The sequence below is a fragment of the Lacerta agilis genome, chromosome 5 (assembly GCF_009819535.1).
Source record: "Lacerta agilis isolate rLacAgi1 chromosome 5, rLacAgi1.pri, whole genome shotgun sequence".
Lineage (NCBI taxonomy): Eukaryota > Metazoa > Chordata > Lepidosauria > Squamata > Lacertidae > Lacerta > Lacerta agilis.
In genome coordinates, this window is record NC_046316.1 from 34,525,767 (window position 1) to 34,538,923 (window position 13,157).

The 13,157-nt window shown below is 38.1% G+C and overlaps 1 protein-coding gene across 9 annotated transcripts in view; it reads left to right on the top strand.

Annotated features, from left to right (window-relative positions):
- CPEB3 (cytoplasmic polyadenylation element binding protein 3) overlaps nucleotides 1-13,157 on the top strand; it is a 73,639-nt gene that overhangs the window by 44,621 nt on the left and 15,861 nt on the right. For 6 of the 9 annotated variants that reach the window (XM_033149289.1, XM_033149290.1, XM_033149291.1 and 3 more), the window contains 3 exons: nucleotides 1,871-1,894; nucleotides 7,270-7,437; nucleotides 7,539-7,628. In XM_033149289.1, coding sequence (XP_033005180.1) covers nucleotides 1,871-1,894; nucleotides 7,270-7,437; nucleotides 7,539-7,628 — 282 coding nt within the window. The remainder of the gene's footprint in view (nucleotides 1-1,870; nucleotides 1,895-7,269; nucleotides 7,438-7,538; nucleotides 7,629-13,157) is intronic. The other 3 variants (XM_033149292.1, XM_033149294.1, XM_033149296.1) reach the window with 1 other exon arrangement.

Sequence of the window (13,157 nt, forward strand, 5' to 3'; positions counted from 1 at the left end):
AAATTTTACTACAATTGATTAGGTTTGTCTTTGAGGTAGTAATTAATATTTTTCAAGTTTCTAGAATGAGCAACCACTTTCAAGCAAATGGAAAGTCACTTTTCTTGCCAGTTTAGTTCTTACACAGCCCACTTTCCACCAAGGGTTATGGAATCCATAGCTGAAACAGTAGAACAGCAGAACATACCCATTTAAAAAATAAACAGAGTAAGTCATATTGCAAGTAATCCCATTGTCATTATTAAATTAAGCCATTTGATTCATTGGGCCTCCTCTCTGAATGTGGCTCACTTGGCTTACAACCATTTGAATTCTGTTAAGTTTATCTATGTTGTGTGAATGTGAAAATGAGCTACATATTGGCTAGAAGAGTCAAATCTCCTTCAGCTACAATGCCAAAAATGTTCGTTTTGCAGTCATGAGCTATTCACTATTTTTATTTGGGAAGTGCTTTCTGTTTGCCACATAGATTAGGATGTCCATTAAGCTAGCTCCATAGAAAGGATTATTAGTCTGTCTGAATTCCATAAAGTTCTGTGTTTAAATTATGCCCCCCTCCGTAAATATAAAAGCACCTTTGGACAGTATCCCCCACCTACCCAGCCTGCCTGCATTTTTCTCTGTGATAGAAGAGAAATACACAGAGAATACAAAATTCAGAGATTGCTGCAGCAGGGAGGCAGCAATCAGAAAATGAAAACTGTATCCATTTGCTGTTCTCAGTGTGATAATAGACACTGCATTTCTAGGACACGGGTCGCGCTGTGGTCTAAACAACAGAGCCTAGGGCTTGCCGATCAGAAGGTTGGCGGTTTGAATTCCCGCAACCAGAAGGTCGGTGGTTTGAATCCCCGTGACGGGGTGAGCTCCCATTGCTCGGTCCCTGCTCCTGCCAACCTAGCAGTTCGAAAGTATGTCAAAGTGCAAGTAGATAAATAGGTACTGCTCCGGCGGAAAGGTAAACAGCGTTTCTGGCCAGTAAAGCGAGATGAGCGCCACAACCCCAGAATCGTCCACGACTGGACCTAATGGTCAAGGGTCCCTTTACCTTTACCTTCTAGGAATAGTCTGTGTGACTAAAATGCAGAGATGCTATGTCAGGTGCTATTGTGGGAGCTTCATAAAGATTCAGCTGCATAAAGCAATGTATAGAAATTCACACTAACCCATTTAATTAACTCAGAGCTTCATTTACCAAATGGCTTGCTTCAGTTGTCTGCCTCAATCAGATAAGCACCCTTCTGCTGTTTTTTCTACTACATTTAGTAACTCATGTACTATTATCATAGCTCAGTTTTGTCAAGGTTTGTAAAAAACAAACAAACAAACAAACCCCACTTTGGGGGCTGTAGTTTTTTTCTAAAAAATAAAATAAAAAATACGTTGAACATTTTTATAAGAATTAGAGTTTTCTAGTGTGTTTCCTCATTGACATTATTTCACCAAGATCTGAGATGAAAACTGAAGATAAGTGTTGCTGGGAAATACAGATATGCGTGCGCACACAACTTTTAGTTCTATGTCTAGCCATTTAAACAGATACTCACAGGTTTTGACAATGCACATGGCTGAGTTTTCAGTGCTGTATATATTTATTTATACTGAGTTTTATGAGGAACTCTTTTAAAAATGCTTTCTACATAAAAACCACTAAAGACAGGCATCTGGATAAATCCTCTAGACACCTACTACAGATTCTTTGCTATCAGGGAAATGTGTTGCCCAGACAGTGCTTCTCTCAGTCACTAACACTAGGACTGTTTGAATTACTTGAACTACTTTCTTCAAAAGCTGAATTTTACAGAAAACAATATATATAGTAATTACTGTTATGCCAATACCCACTATATTTTTCTGTATTTACATGCAGCCAGGAGCTATGGGCGGAGACGAGGTAAAAAAAATATTTTAAATTTTACTGAATATGGTGATGGGAACAGCAAATTGAGGCTATGTACAGCTGGTTATTTCTGTGGGGCAACAGGAGTGTCTTCCTCTTGCTGCCATAGTGGCACTAGTCCCAATACTGAATATATAGCTTTATAGTTATATGAACATAGTGGAGAAGTGTTTTTGAAAGGAGAGAGATTTTGTTTGTTTCTCTTAAAAACAGGGTGGATTTGATTCAAATCAAACTGATTTAAATCACGATTTAAATCACTAGTCAGTAAGGCTCAGGGTGGATTTAAATTAAAAAATCTGATTTAAATAAAAAAAATCCACCCTGAGCCTTACTGACTAGTGATTTAAATCGTGATTTAAATCAAATCCACCCTGCTTAAAAAGCACAGTGCTGTAGTGGTAGACAGTAGCTGCTGAACTGTCCAAAGAAAAATATTCAAGAAATGTTGATATATTGCTAATGGCAAACAAAGTTGAACTATTTTCAAAGACCTATGTGAACAGGTGTGGATCAACATCTATGATCTCACATGCTTTCACAAAAAAATAAAAAATTGAACTGTTCAGTTTTCTATTTTTTTTAAAAAAAAATCTGTTACTTTTAAGCATGTGAGATTATAGATGCTGATAAAAAATATCAAACATTTGCCTAGAAGAGGCACACCAGAGTATACATGTATTGTACCACTGTTTCTGTGCTTTTGGGGACTTATGGAGGTTTTTACTTTTTCCCAGGCACAGCTCTTAAAGCTATGACCCATTTCAGTTTTCACCAGAGACTATGATAGGCCTTAATAAAATGTGTATATACTGTGGGTAACAGATTCTGTTTCTGCAATCATGCAATAAAGATTTCTAATTGCTTATGATTAATTTATCACAAATCATTGTTTTGCTGCCAATTTTCAAAGTTCTTATTTAACACTTGAAACTGAACTTGAGTCATTTAACACATGCACATATTCTGCCTTGATGGTTTTTCAGTGATGCAGTATGTTTTATTACATTGTTGACGGAGCAGCTTCAGTTTAAAGTTATGCTGCGTTATTTTTAAAGACCAGGCTTCTCATTTTAAATTTGAGAGAAAGGTTTCAGCTGAAATTAGCATGTTAGTCTTGAAGTTTCCTAGGAGAGAGAGAGAGATGGGGGGGGGGAGGGCTACTGTGGCCCTTTAAAGGAGAACGTTAGTCTTACTGGTTTCTGTGCAATCCCACATAAGGCTTTTGTGTTTACATACAGCCAACTTCAGCACCTAGGTCAGCAAACTTTTTCAGCAGGGTGCCGGTCCACTGTCCCATAGACCTTGTGGGGGGCCGGACTATATATTTTTGGGGGGAGGGAATGAACAAATTCATATGCCCTACAAATAACCCAGAGATGCATTTTAAATAAAAGGACACATTGTACTCATGTAAAAACACCAGGCAGGCATCACAAATAACCCAGAGATGCATTTTAAATAAAAGGACACATTCCACTCATGTAAAAACACGCTGATTCCCAGACCGTCCGCGGGCCAGATTGAGAAGCCGATTGGGCCGGATCCGGCCCCCGGGCCTTAGTTTGCCTACCCATGACCTAGAGCATAGATAAAGAACTTTGTGACCCTCCAAATATTGTTGGAGTCCAACTCCCACCATCCCCAGTCAGCATGATCAATGTTCCCCAAAACTGCTGTAGAGCCAAGGGCCGTCCTTGGGGTACATGCTTAAGAGACCATTGGCTGTACTTTTGTGCTTGGATACTTCATGATGAAAAGAAAGTCACAAATGTTGATTTTCATAAGCCTGTTTGACAGCACAGATGACCACTTCAAGAAATGTTGTTACAGGTATCAACCTCCTCGCTCCCTCCCAAAATATTGCCATGCTCTCTGTCTCTAACCAGTCTACTCAGTCACCAATTCCAGACTTGAATAATATGGCCAAACACCATATCTGCCAATCATTCCAACGATGTGCCACTGACTGGCTGACCAGTGAGGGCCTACAGGATTTCATGCTTCTCAAATTTCCATATCAGCCATGACATGGCTGCAATCCTAAACACTTAGCTGTAAGTAAGTGCCATTAAAATCATAAGTAAGTCCCGTTAAAATATTTCTTCGTAGACATATTTAGCAATGCAATGTTAATATACTAAGGGCTAGAGTAAAAAATATCTTAGTCTCGTGTGCAACCTTCTATTTTAAAAGGCACAAATATTATCTCTCTTTGAAATATAAACACTGAAGAAAACTATGTGGAGCAGGGAACACCTTAGCAACTGGATCCCCCACCCCCGCCCCCAGCTAAGCAGAGTTTGTTAGTTAATCAAAACTATTAGAAGGAATATTCTCATAGTTCATATTCTAACTTGAATAGGGAAGTTTTCTGATTTTTGTATCTGCCTCCTTTTTCTCTCTCTTACGGCAGTGGATACCTGGCTTTTCCCATCATTTCTAAGCAGGGTTACATGATGGTGCTTGAGCCTGGAGGGGGGAGTATTAGATCTGAGACAACTCCCATTTTCTACTTATATTTCATTGCTATTGTTCTGCATGCATGTTACACTTTTCTGTCCTTTTCATTTCTGGTTCTTAACTAAATATTGAATTGTTTCACTTTTAAAATTAGAGTTGTGAATGCAGGATAACTGTTCCCAACACCATTATCTAATTAAGAGGGAATGCAAGAACACACACATTTCAGTTCACCAAATGAGAAAGCAAAACAACCAACGCATTATAGAGTCATTATCCTAGTCTCTATTTTCTTTTACTGAATTTTAGAGAAAATAATAGAGAAATTTTGAGTCATCTTGCGCGTCAAACTTCTGTTGTTGTTTTACTCACATGTAAAATGCCATTTTGAAAAAAACTGTTTCCAGATAATGAAACTTTGGGAAATTGTATTTAAAATGATAATAAAACAGGTTTATTAAGAATGAAAAAAGTTTGTAGGTTGACATTTTCATGGAATAAATGTTGCAGTTGTCTTTGGGATTGCTGATGCATCAGTGCCATGGATACTTATTGGTTAACGATGCACACGCATGAAGCAAGATGCCTTCTATTTTGGCACCAAGTCTATGGAATAGCAAAATGTATTTAGAGTGTTTTTGGGTGCTGATGCTTAGTATTGTGCTAGAAACATTTACAACTTTTGACCTACTGGATTTTCAAGCAACTTAAATGATTTTTGTTGCTTATAAAATTGTTTAGCTAGTATTTATTATTTTAACTGTCTTGATAATAATTTTTGATAGAAAGGGATACAAATACCTTAAATAAACAAAAATCTAGAAAGACCCACAGGGTTAAGACTATCTACAATTCTGAACTAGTGTAACATTTTAAAGTGAAAGCTGAGATGACCAGCATTCTTTCTAACAAGCTTCCTTGTCAAGATAAAATTTCACCGAGCAGCGCTGACACATGAACAGGGATAGACGGAAGAAACTAATTATTGATGAAAATGTTTTCCAACATGGACTTGGATCCAAAGATAAGTTAATTTAACCAAAGGAAGTTTACAGAAGGAAAATTTCATGTTCCTTACAGCCACCTGAACCTCCCAAAAATCTTTTTCAGAGGTTTTGGCATGCGGCATTGGGGGCACTGCAGGAGGTGAGGAATTGAGTAGAACTCTGTCTGATTTGGGGCAGTCCTCTACTCCTTTTGCACACCCCATCCATACCCCTTCCTACATTTTTTAGGAAGGCCCTCTGATCCTCTGGAGTGACTCTGGAGTGGGGCACAGGTGGGTATTTGAGGAGAGGAGGGTGGGCATGCAAAACTTTTCTTCCATGCACTTAAGTTTTTATCTTGCGATCCAACCCATAGTTTTTGAGTGTATCCAAAATAGGAATTACAGTGTGATTGGATCTTGCAAGGGTGTTATGTTCTGCAGTGGTGTGTATACACAAAAACATGTACAGTATACTTGAACTGCTCCCACATGACCATCCCTACCTTCCAAGCAAGGCAGAGAGCATCCCAGAGCCCAATAAGCAAGTCTGAAAACCAAGTTACAAAATGACTTTTTAAGCTCTCTACCTTGCATGCGATTAATTTGTGGGCTTTGAAACAGACAACTTTCAACTGTGCAAGGTTGAAATCATGCAAGTTAATTGTGCGTAAGATGTGATCATACTATATTGGCTACTTACATTAATTAGGACTTGCTCGTGCTTCCACATTATTTCCTGCATTTTAGGATGAAATTTTCTTACGCATCCAGCATTTCTTCAAAGCAAGCACCTTAGCACGGAGTGTTCCTCCAAGTGTTTAAATTTGTTCAGGTGTTTAATACAGCTGGCCCTTTAAAAACTGTTTAGTTTCCTAAATTTATACTATATTGCCCATTATAATTATTATGAACATTCCAGGTGACAGAATAAGAGATTAATCTTCTGTGTTTGATTTTTCTTACAACAACAACAACAACAACAACAACAACAACAACAACAACAACAACAACAACAACAATTTCCTAGGCAACTAAAACATAGATGCTGGACAAAATACATTAACATTGACAAAATCCTACCTGCAGGCCTACATTCTAATCAATGCTATAAAACATGAAAATGGCTATAGATAAATTTTGTGATCTACAAACAGAATGGGCTACTTTATCATCTTTTATATCCTCTTTCCAAGCTAGCCAGAATTAATTTCTGAACTCACTTGACCACTGTGTGTATTGTGTGCATCTGGATGAATGAGTAAGGGGGTCCCAACATTACCCTCGTCATCTGCACATGTTCAAACCGGTCATTGCTGGTAACATGCTTGACATGTACAGTATTGATATCAGAAATGACACTTATTCACATGTATGGTTGGAGGATCAAGTACATATTTAAAAAATTGTGTGGCGGTTGGTTGGTTGGTTGGCATTTGTCTATGCCATCAACTCCAAGGCATGTGGTAAAGCCCCAGGAAAGGACAGAATCCCAACAGAAGTGCTGAAAGCAAACCTCAACTCGTCCCTCATGATGCATGGTGATCATATAATTATTATTCACAGCATCTGAACCCACCTATATTTGACACAGGTGTCTTACATCATTAATTTGACACTTGTAGACGCTTATCTAGAGTAACAGTGTATTATTGGTTAGTGATCTGTTCAAGTCATGGTGTAGTATGTGGTAGAGGTAGGCAAGAGAATTTTTTTGTACTCATCTGCAATATAGAATTCACTTACCTCTGGCTACAACAGTGATAGCATAGCATGATAGAAGGGATTTTAAAAGCCATTGGGGGGGGACGGACGGACATGAACTGCAACATTTTAAAACACTCTTAGTTTGTTTATTGAATATGTCTTTCCAGAAAAGTGTAATGTTATGACTTCTAATACACTACAACATTTTTTGCAGGTCGTTCTTCACTCTTTCCATTCGAAGATGGCTTCTTAGATGACAGTCATGGTGACCAGTCTTTATCATCGGGTCTTAGCTCTCCAACCCGCTGTCAAAATGGTGAAAGAGTGGAACGTTATTCTAGGAAGGTGTTTGTTGGAGGTCTGCCTCCTGACATTGATGAAGGTACTATGAAATAGTAATGTGCCGTGTGGTGGGAGGAAGGGAATTGTCATTTTCCTATAAGTTCCTTTTCTAAAGGTCTTTACAACTTTTTTTATATATAGATGAAATCACTGCCAGCTTTCGTAGGTTTGGACCTCTTGTAGTAGACTGGCCTCATAAAGCTGAAAGCAAGTCATATTTTCCACCTAAAGGTAACCAGGTTAATATAAACCTTCTGGTGCATGAAAATGTTCCTTCTATGTGTGAATGTTATTTTTAAGTATACATTTTTAAGTGCTTGAAGTATTTTTAAATTAAGCTGCTTCTGATTGTAGAATATGGAATGAACATGAAAAGGTTGTCCTTGTAACAGTATATTTTGTAGAAATGAATTTAGAATTTCAGCACATGGGGCTTTGTATGTGAATAGTTTCTTTCTTCTCCTCTTTTCCTAAAAACATATGTGGTTCTTGGCTTTTTCTTTTGGCTTTTCAAAGTTCTTTAATCTCTCTTGAGCATGTATACACGGAAACTCTAACAAAGTGCTAGATGCAATATCATGGTGTTTGCTAGTATTTTAGGACATAAATTCATAACCATTTACATGAGTGTCCAGCATCTGAATTGTTTAAAAGAGCTTAAAGTTGTTGCAATGCTAGTCCATACAAGACTTCATAGTCACAGGCATACTGTATAGGACAGGAGTAGCCAGTGTGGTGCCTTCCAGATGTTACTGGACTACATTTTCCATCACCCCTGATGATTAGCCTAGAAAAATGTATGCCATTTCAATAGGTCGTATTTTGGGCTGTGAACATACATTTCTTCTTCTCTAGCTGGGTTGAGCTAATAGTAAGTGCAGCATCTCTAGCAGTAATATTTTTGAGAGCATGCTGACTAATAAGATTCACGATTCCTATTCAAACTATTGGGCTGATCGCTGGAGAATCATCCACTTGGTAATTGTTTATGTTAAAAACAGTTGTATTTTTCCAAAATGATTTTTAACTATAGCAAGGAATGATGCAATGGATATACAATATAAACATGTGGATGAGAAAACCAAAATGAATCAGTTAACCTGCCAGTTTGATTGCAAAGTTTAAAGATGCCTTTCCCCCAAAGAGCATTTGCAGAAGGCTATGATTTTATTTTAATTTTATCATACAGGCCTAGGGTAAAGTCAGTTTCTGCTTTACCAAGTGATTCCTAATAGTGTGTGGGTTTCAGAGTTGCCTTTGAGCTCACATAAAGAATTGCAGTCCAGGAGAGACTCCTTCCTGGGGGAAGGGTGGGGTTTATTTTTGCCTCTTTCCCTCCCTCTGTAGCATCTCTTTCACCATTCCACAGATTTCTGCATCCCCATAGGGAAGATTTTCAGAAGAGACGGGGGTCTGAAGGAGCAGGGGGAGAAGGAATTGGCAAAAATCACTTCCCTTCTTTTTCCAGCAGAAGCATCCCATGAGTACATGGGAACTATGGAGCCAAGCCAGCATGTTTCCTCTTGCTTTAGTTTTAAAAAATACCTATTGCTGAACTGCAAAAGGCTTTAATTGTTACTGTTGGAAGCAGTTTAAACTACCTTTGAAGAAACTAAATCTTCTTGAGTAAGATCTATTTTAGCAGAAGACAAGGAAACAGTCTTTTCCTATTTTTATCATGGTTCTAATGTGGGAAACAGCTTTCAAAGCCCCTGCCAGTTGCCCTGAATGTCTGTCTGAAAGTGCTAAAGAACACTCGGTCACAACTGTTCCAGATTATTTATAACTGACTTCTGAGCTGTCAGAGCTTTCAGCACAAACCCTGTAGCATGAATATATTAAACTCTGTTGGTCAGGTAAACTTGGAAACAGGTACTTGACAACTGCAGTACCATTCCTTCTGTGTTCAAAAGGCTGGTGCCTTTGCAGGTATGTTCACATTCTTATGTCAATAGTCTTTGTTATCATGTTTCTAGCTCCTCTTGAGCGCTCTTCTCACCCGTCACTGGTTGTCAGGATGCTTAAAAAATAACCTTGCCAATGTTTCCTGCGATAAACATCTATGCCAGCTAGCTAAGAGTACTTTTTACTGTATCCTTTGCAGCATTTTGTTTTCTCGAGGCTTGTAAATATTTTAAAAGTTTATCTCAGGCTTATAACTGTAGTTGTGCAACACCATGGGTCACACCCCTTTTCTGTAAGTGTTTTGAATCTTCTAGTTAACCCACCAAATCTTTAACCATCCAACCAGCATTGTCATATTCCAACTCCCTTAAGTGAAGGGGAGTGTTTGTGTTTTGATGGCACAGAGACACTTGGCAAGTACTGCTCCTTTTATTGGCTGTAGTGCCATAGTGTGAAAAGCTTCTTCATGTCACCCAGCAGCTTTTTGGGTTAAAGACTTGGAATCCTACCAAAGGTCTGCTTGCCATCTAAAGTTGTATGTTCCCATTTCCGCCTTAGTTTTGGAGTGGTCAACATTAGGGAAGTCTTTGGTTGTATTTCTGGAATTTCCACCCACAGCCTATTATTCCCATTGCTTTGTCACCCCCACACTTTTTAATGTGATGAGTATGTACATCTTCAGTCAATTATGTCCCTGTAATTGCTGGGAAACTCCTCTGTCACTTCTTGGTAATGATGGTTCCAAGGTAATTGTTGACAGAAGCCCTCCTGGCAGCGCCACTGGGGCTAGTCAGAATGGAATAGTTGACATAGTTGCAAGGAATACCTGAGCTGCACTGGGAAGAGGATGTTTGTTGCTCCCAGGACAGCAACATCTCAACAGTAGACATGAGATCAACTTAGCCAGGAATTCTGCCATGTAAGAAGTTGTCCACTACATCAGCAGAATCACCACTCCTTGTGGATCTAATTAATAGGAATTTACATCCAAGGTTGTTGAAGCTTTGCATAAGATGTCAGGTAAAGGAAAGAGAATATATACAAAATATTTGACAACTTTCCCCCTGGGTTAGTGGTCCTGTACTGAAAAGCACAACTCCACTCCTTTGGTGTCTTCAGATTTAGGTAATGCATATTGAATCAGCTGCTTTCTCTACTACCAAGTTGTGAAAAACTGCCAACAAGGCATTCAACAGCTACAAACAGCTCAAAGATTTCACTAAAAGAAATCTCATCTTGGCAAGAGGCACAGGGATTGAAAAGTGCCAAAGCTATGGAGCCCCTTCCCCCATTCTTTGTCTTTTCTCCACCCTACTTTTTGACTAAGTTAATTTAAGTTAAGTCACATTCCTGAATACATACTGGCCAACTCTCCCTGCGACAGTGTTAATCAAGAACCCCACTTCACTTTGTTTGTTTTGAATACCTTGCCTTCCTCTCACTATAGTAGCTTGATGATGATCCACCCTGCTTCCAAGTTGAGTTTATTTTACCAGAGTTTTGTGTCTTGTATGAGTTCTGCTGTTTCTTTTCCACATAACATCTGACCTAGCTAGACAATCAAAATCCCCAGATCTTCCCCCAGTGCTCTCCTGTCATTCAAATTCTAAGCCTTACTTACCAGTCAAGTCGCATGTTGCCGAAATACAAAGTTTATTGATACTTCTCTCGACCCCGTTCTTCTTTGTGATCTTTCAGGTACATTGTTATTATTCTACACAAACTCTCGGAAAAATCATCAGGCACTACTACCTACAGATTGCCTCCTTTTTTACTCCTTCCAATGCTTAGGAAGCAGTTGCATAGATGCTATATGTTCCTATTCTACTGATTTAACCAAAAGACCTCTAACTTGTTGTTGAGCACTGTTACTCTGAGATGTTTTACTCCTGAGGTACTAGGAAATGATACCTTAAAGTCATCACTCAAATGTATATGTAATTACTGTTATTTAAACAATCACCACAAATCATTTAAGTATTCATATGGTTTGTATCCTAAGCTAAATGTGCTGCTTATCAAACAGCAATACTATGGATTAAATATTAAATCAAAAAGCTGTAATTGCAAAGGCCAACCATCTTCATACTATGTTAATAAATAGAGTCTTAGAGTGCTAACAACATACCGGCAAGTGTTTTCACACAGTTGACTTCTCGGAATTAAAGCTGAGTCCCTATAGTTGAACAAGAGATTGCTATTTCTGGTCTCTGAGACATTCAAAAAATGGCTTTCACATAGCATTTTACATTCTCCATATTCTGAAGCAGTTCACTGTGAGTGATGTGTGTGTTAGTTCCATCCGTGATTTTGCTTTTGAAAAACTGAAGTAGCATTTGTTGTTTGGAAGATTCTTGGAGTGTACAGTATTATATATTGCTGAGGAATGGGATTACAGTACAGTATGTCCAGGGCAAATGGCAAAGTACTGTATTTTTCTTTGTATAAGAAGCCCCCATATATAAGACGATCCCTATTTTTTTAAACCCAAAATTAAGAAATTGGGCCAGAGCCCAAACTTGAGCTTGGGCTGCCTGCACCAGAGCTCAAACTCAAGCTCGGGCTGCCCTCACCAGAACTCAAACTCGAACCCCTGTGCATTCACCATCTACCATATGTATAAGACAACCCCCCAATTTTTGACTATTTTTTAAGCAAAAAACATCATCATACACAGAAAAATATGGTTATAGAGTTCATAAAAGGTATAACTTAGTTGATGCAGTTGTTCAAATCAAAGTATTTAGTTGCAAACAATTGAGTAAAGTGCATTTTGTGGTTATGGAGATTATTCTGAATACTTTGTGCATAAATTTTCTATGAAGTTATGAAATGCCTGTTCTATTACTTAAAATTTGTATCTCACAATTATTCCTAGAAGAGACTCTGTAGAAGTTACTGTAAAAATCCTAATAGTATTATTTAACATCTGTATAGTGTGTTTAAAATGCTTTATATGCATTATTTTGTTGATGGGGAGAAGTTTGATGAGAGAGGGTTGCTTACTTTAGGCCAGTTAGGAAGTTTACAGCAGAAACAAGATTTAAAGCAGGGATGCCCTGATACAGAATTCATTCTCTTAGCCACTATGCTTCATCATGTAAAAATACATTTGAAAATATAATTGGGTACATTAAATAGCAAGCACAGAGAACATCAAAAATGGTAACAGCCAATAAAAGTAACTTGCATGAGTGCATGATAAAATAAGAGCTTGGTCAGATATGTTTTAGTAAAGATTTGGATTGATCAGTTAATCTAGGTAAGAAAGCAGAGTAATGGAATAGGATAACCAAAGCTCTTTCCTAATGTTGCCTTAAGGGGCATGGGCACAATAAATGTGATTGCTGCAGGGTTTCCCTACTGGCTAACCTGCAGCTGAACTCTTCAAATGCACATGCTGTGAAACATAATCCTCTTTACTGCTGTTGTCTTTCTCCCTACTTCATGTGCCAGGTATGCAAGTGGCACTGTCTAAATAAAAAACATAAATAGATTGGATGACAAAAAGCTTCTGAGTTTTAATTTTTTATTTAAAAAAATGCAAAATTGGTAAAATGAGTTTTGAAGAAGCCTGCATCCTTCAATTTGCATATTACATTATCTTTAAAACCACACAACTCAACTTCAGTTACGTATGAAGTAGATAGTTGTATTTGTCCCCTCAACTTCATCCTGAATGTTATGTATATAAATGTGTGTGTATGTGTGCATGCATAATATATGGGATGATAGCTCTTTCTGTCATCTCTTTACACTTTTAGAATACAAAACTAAAACTTCCTTTTACTATGTTAATGCTAAACTGGTTTCTGAAGTGGTTGGTTGTGTTTCATTCACAGAAATAGAAATGTT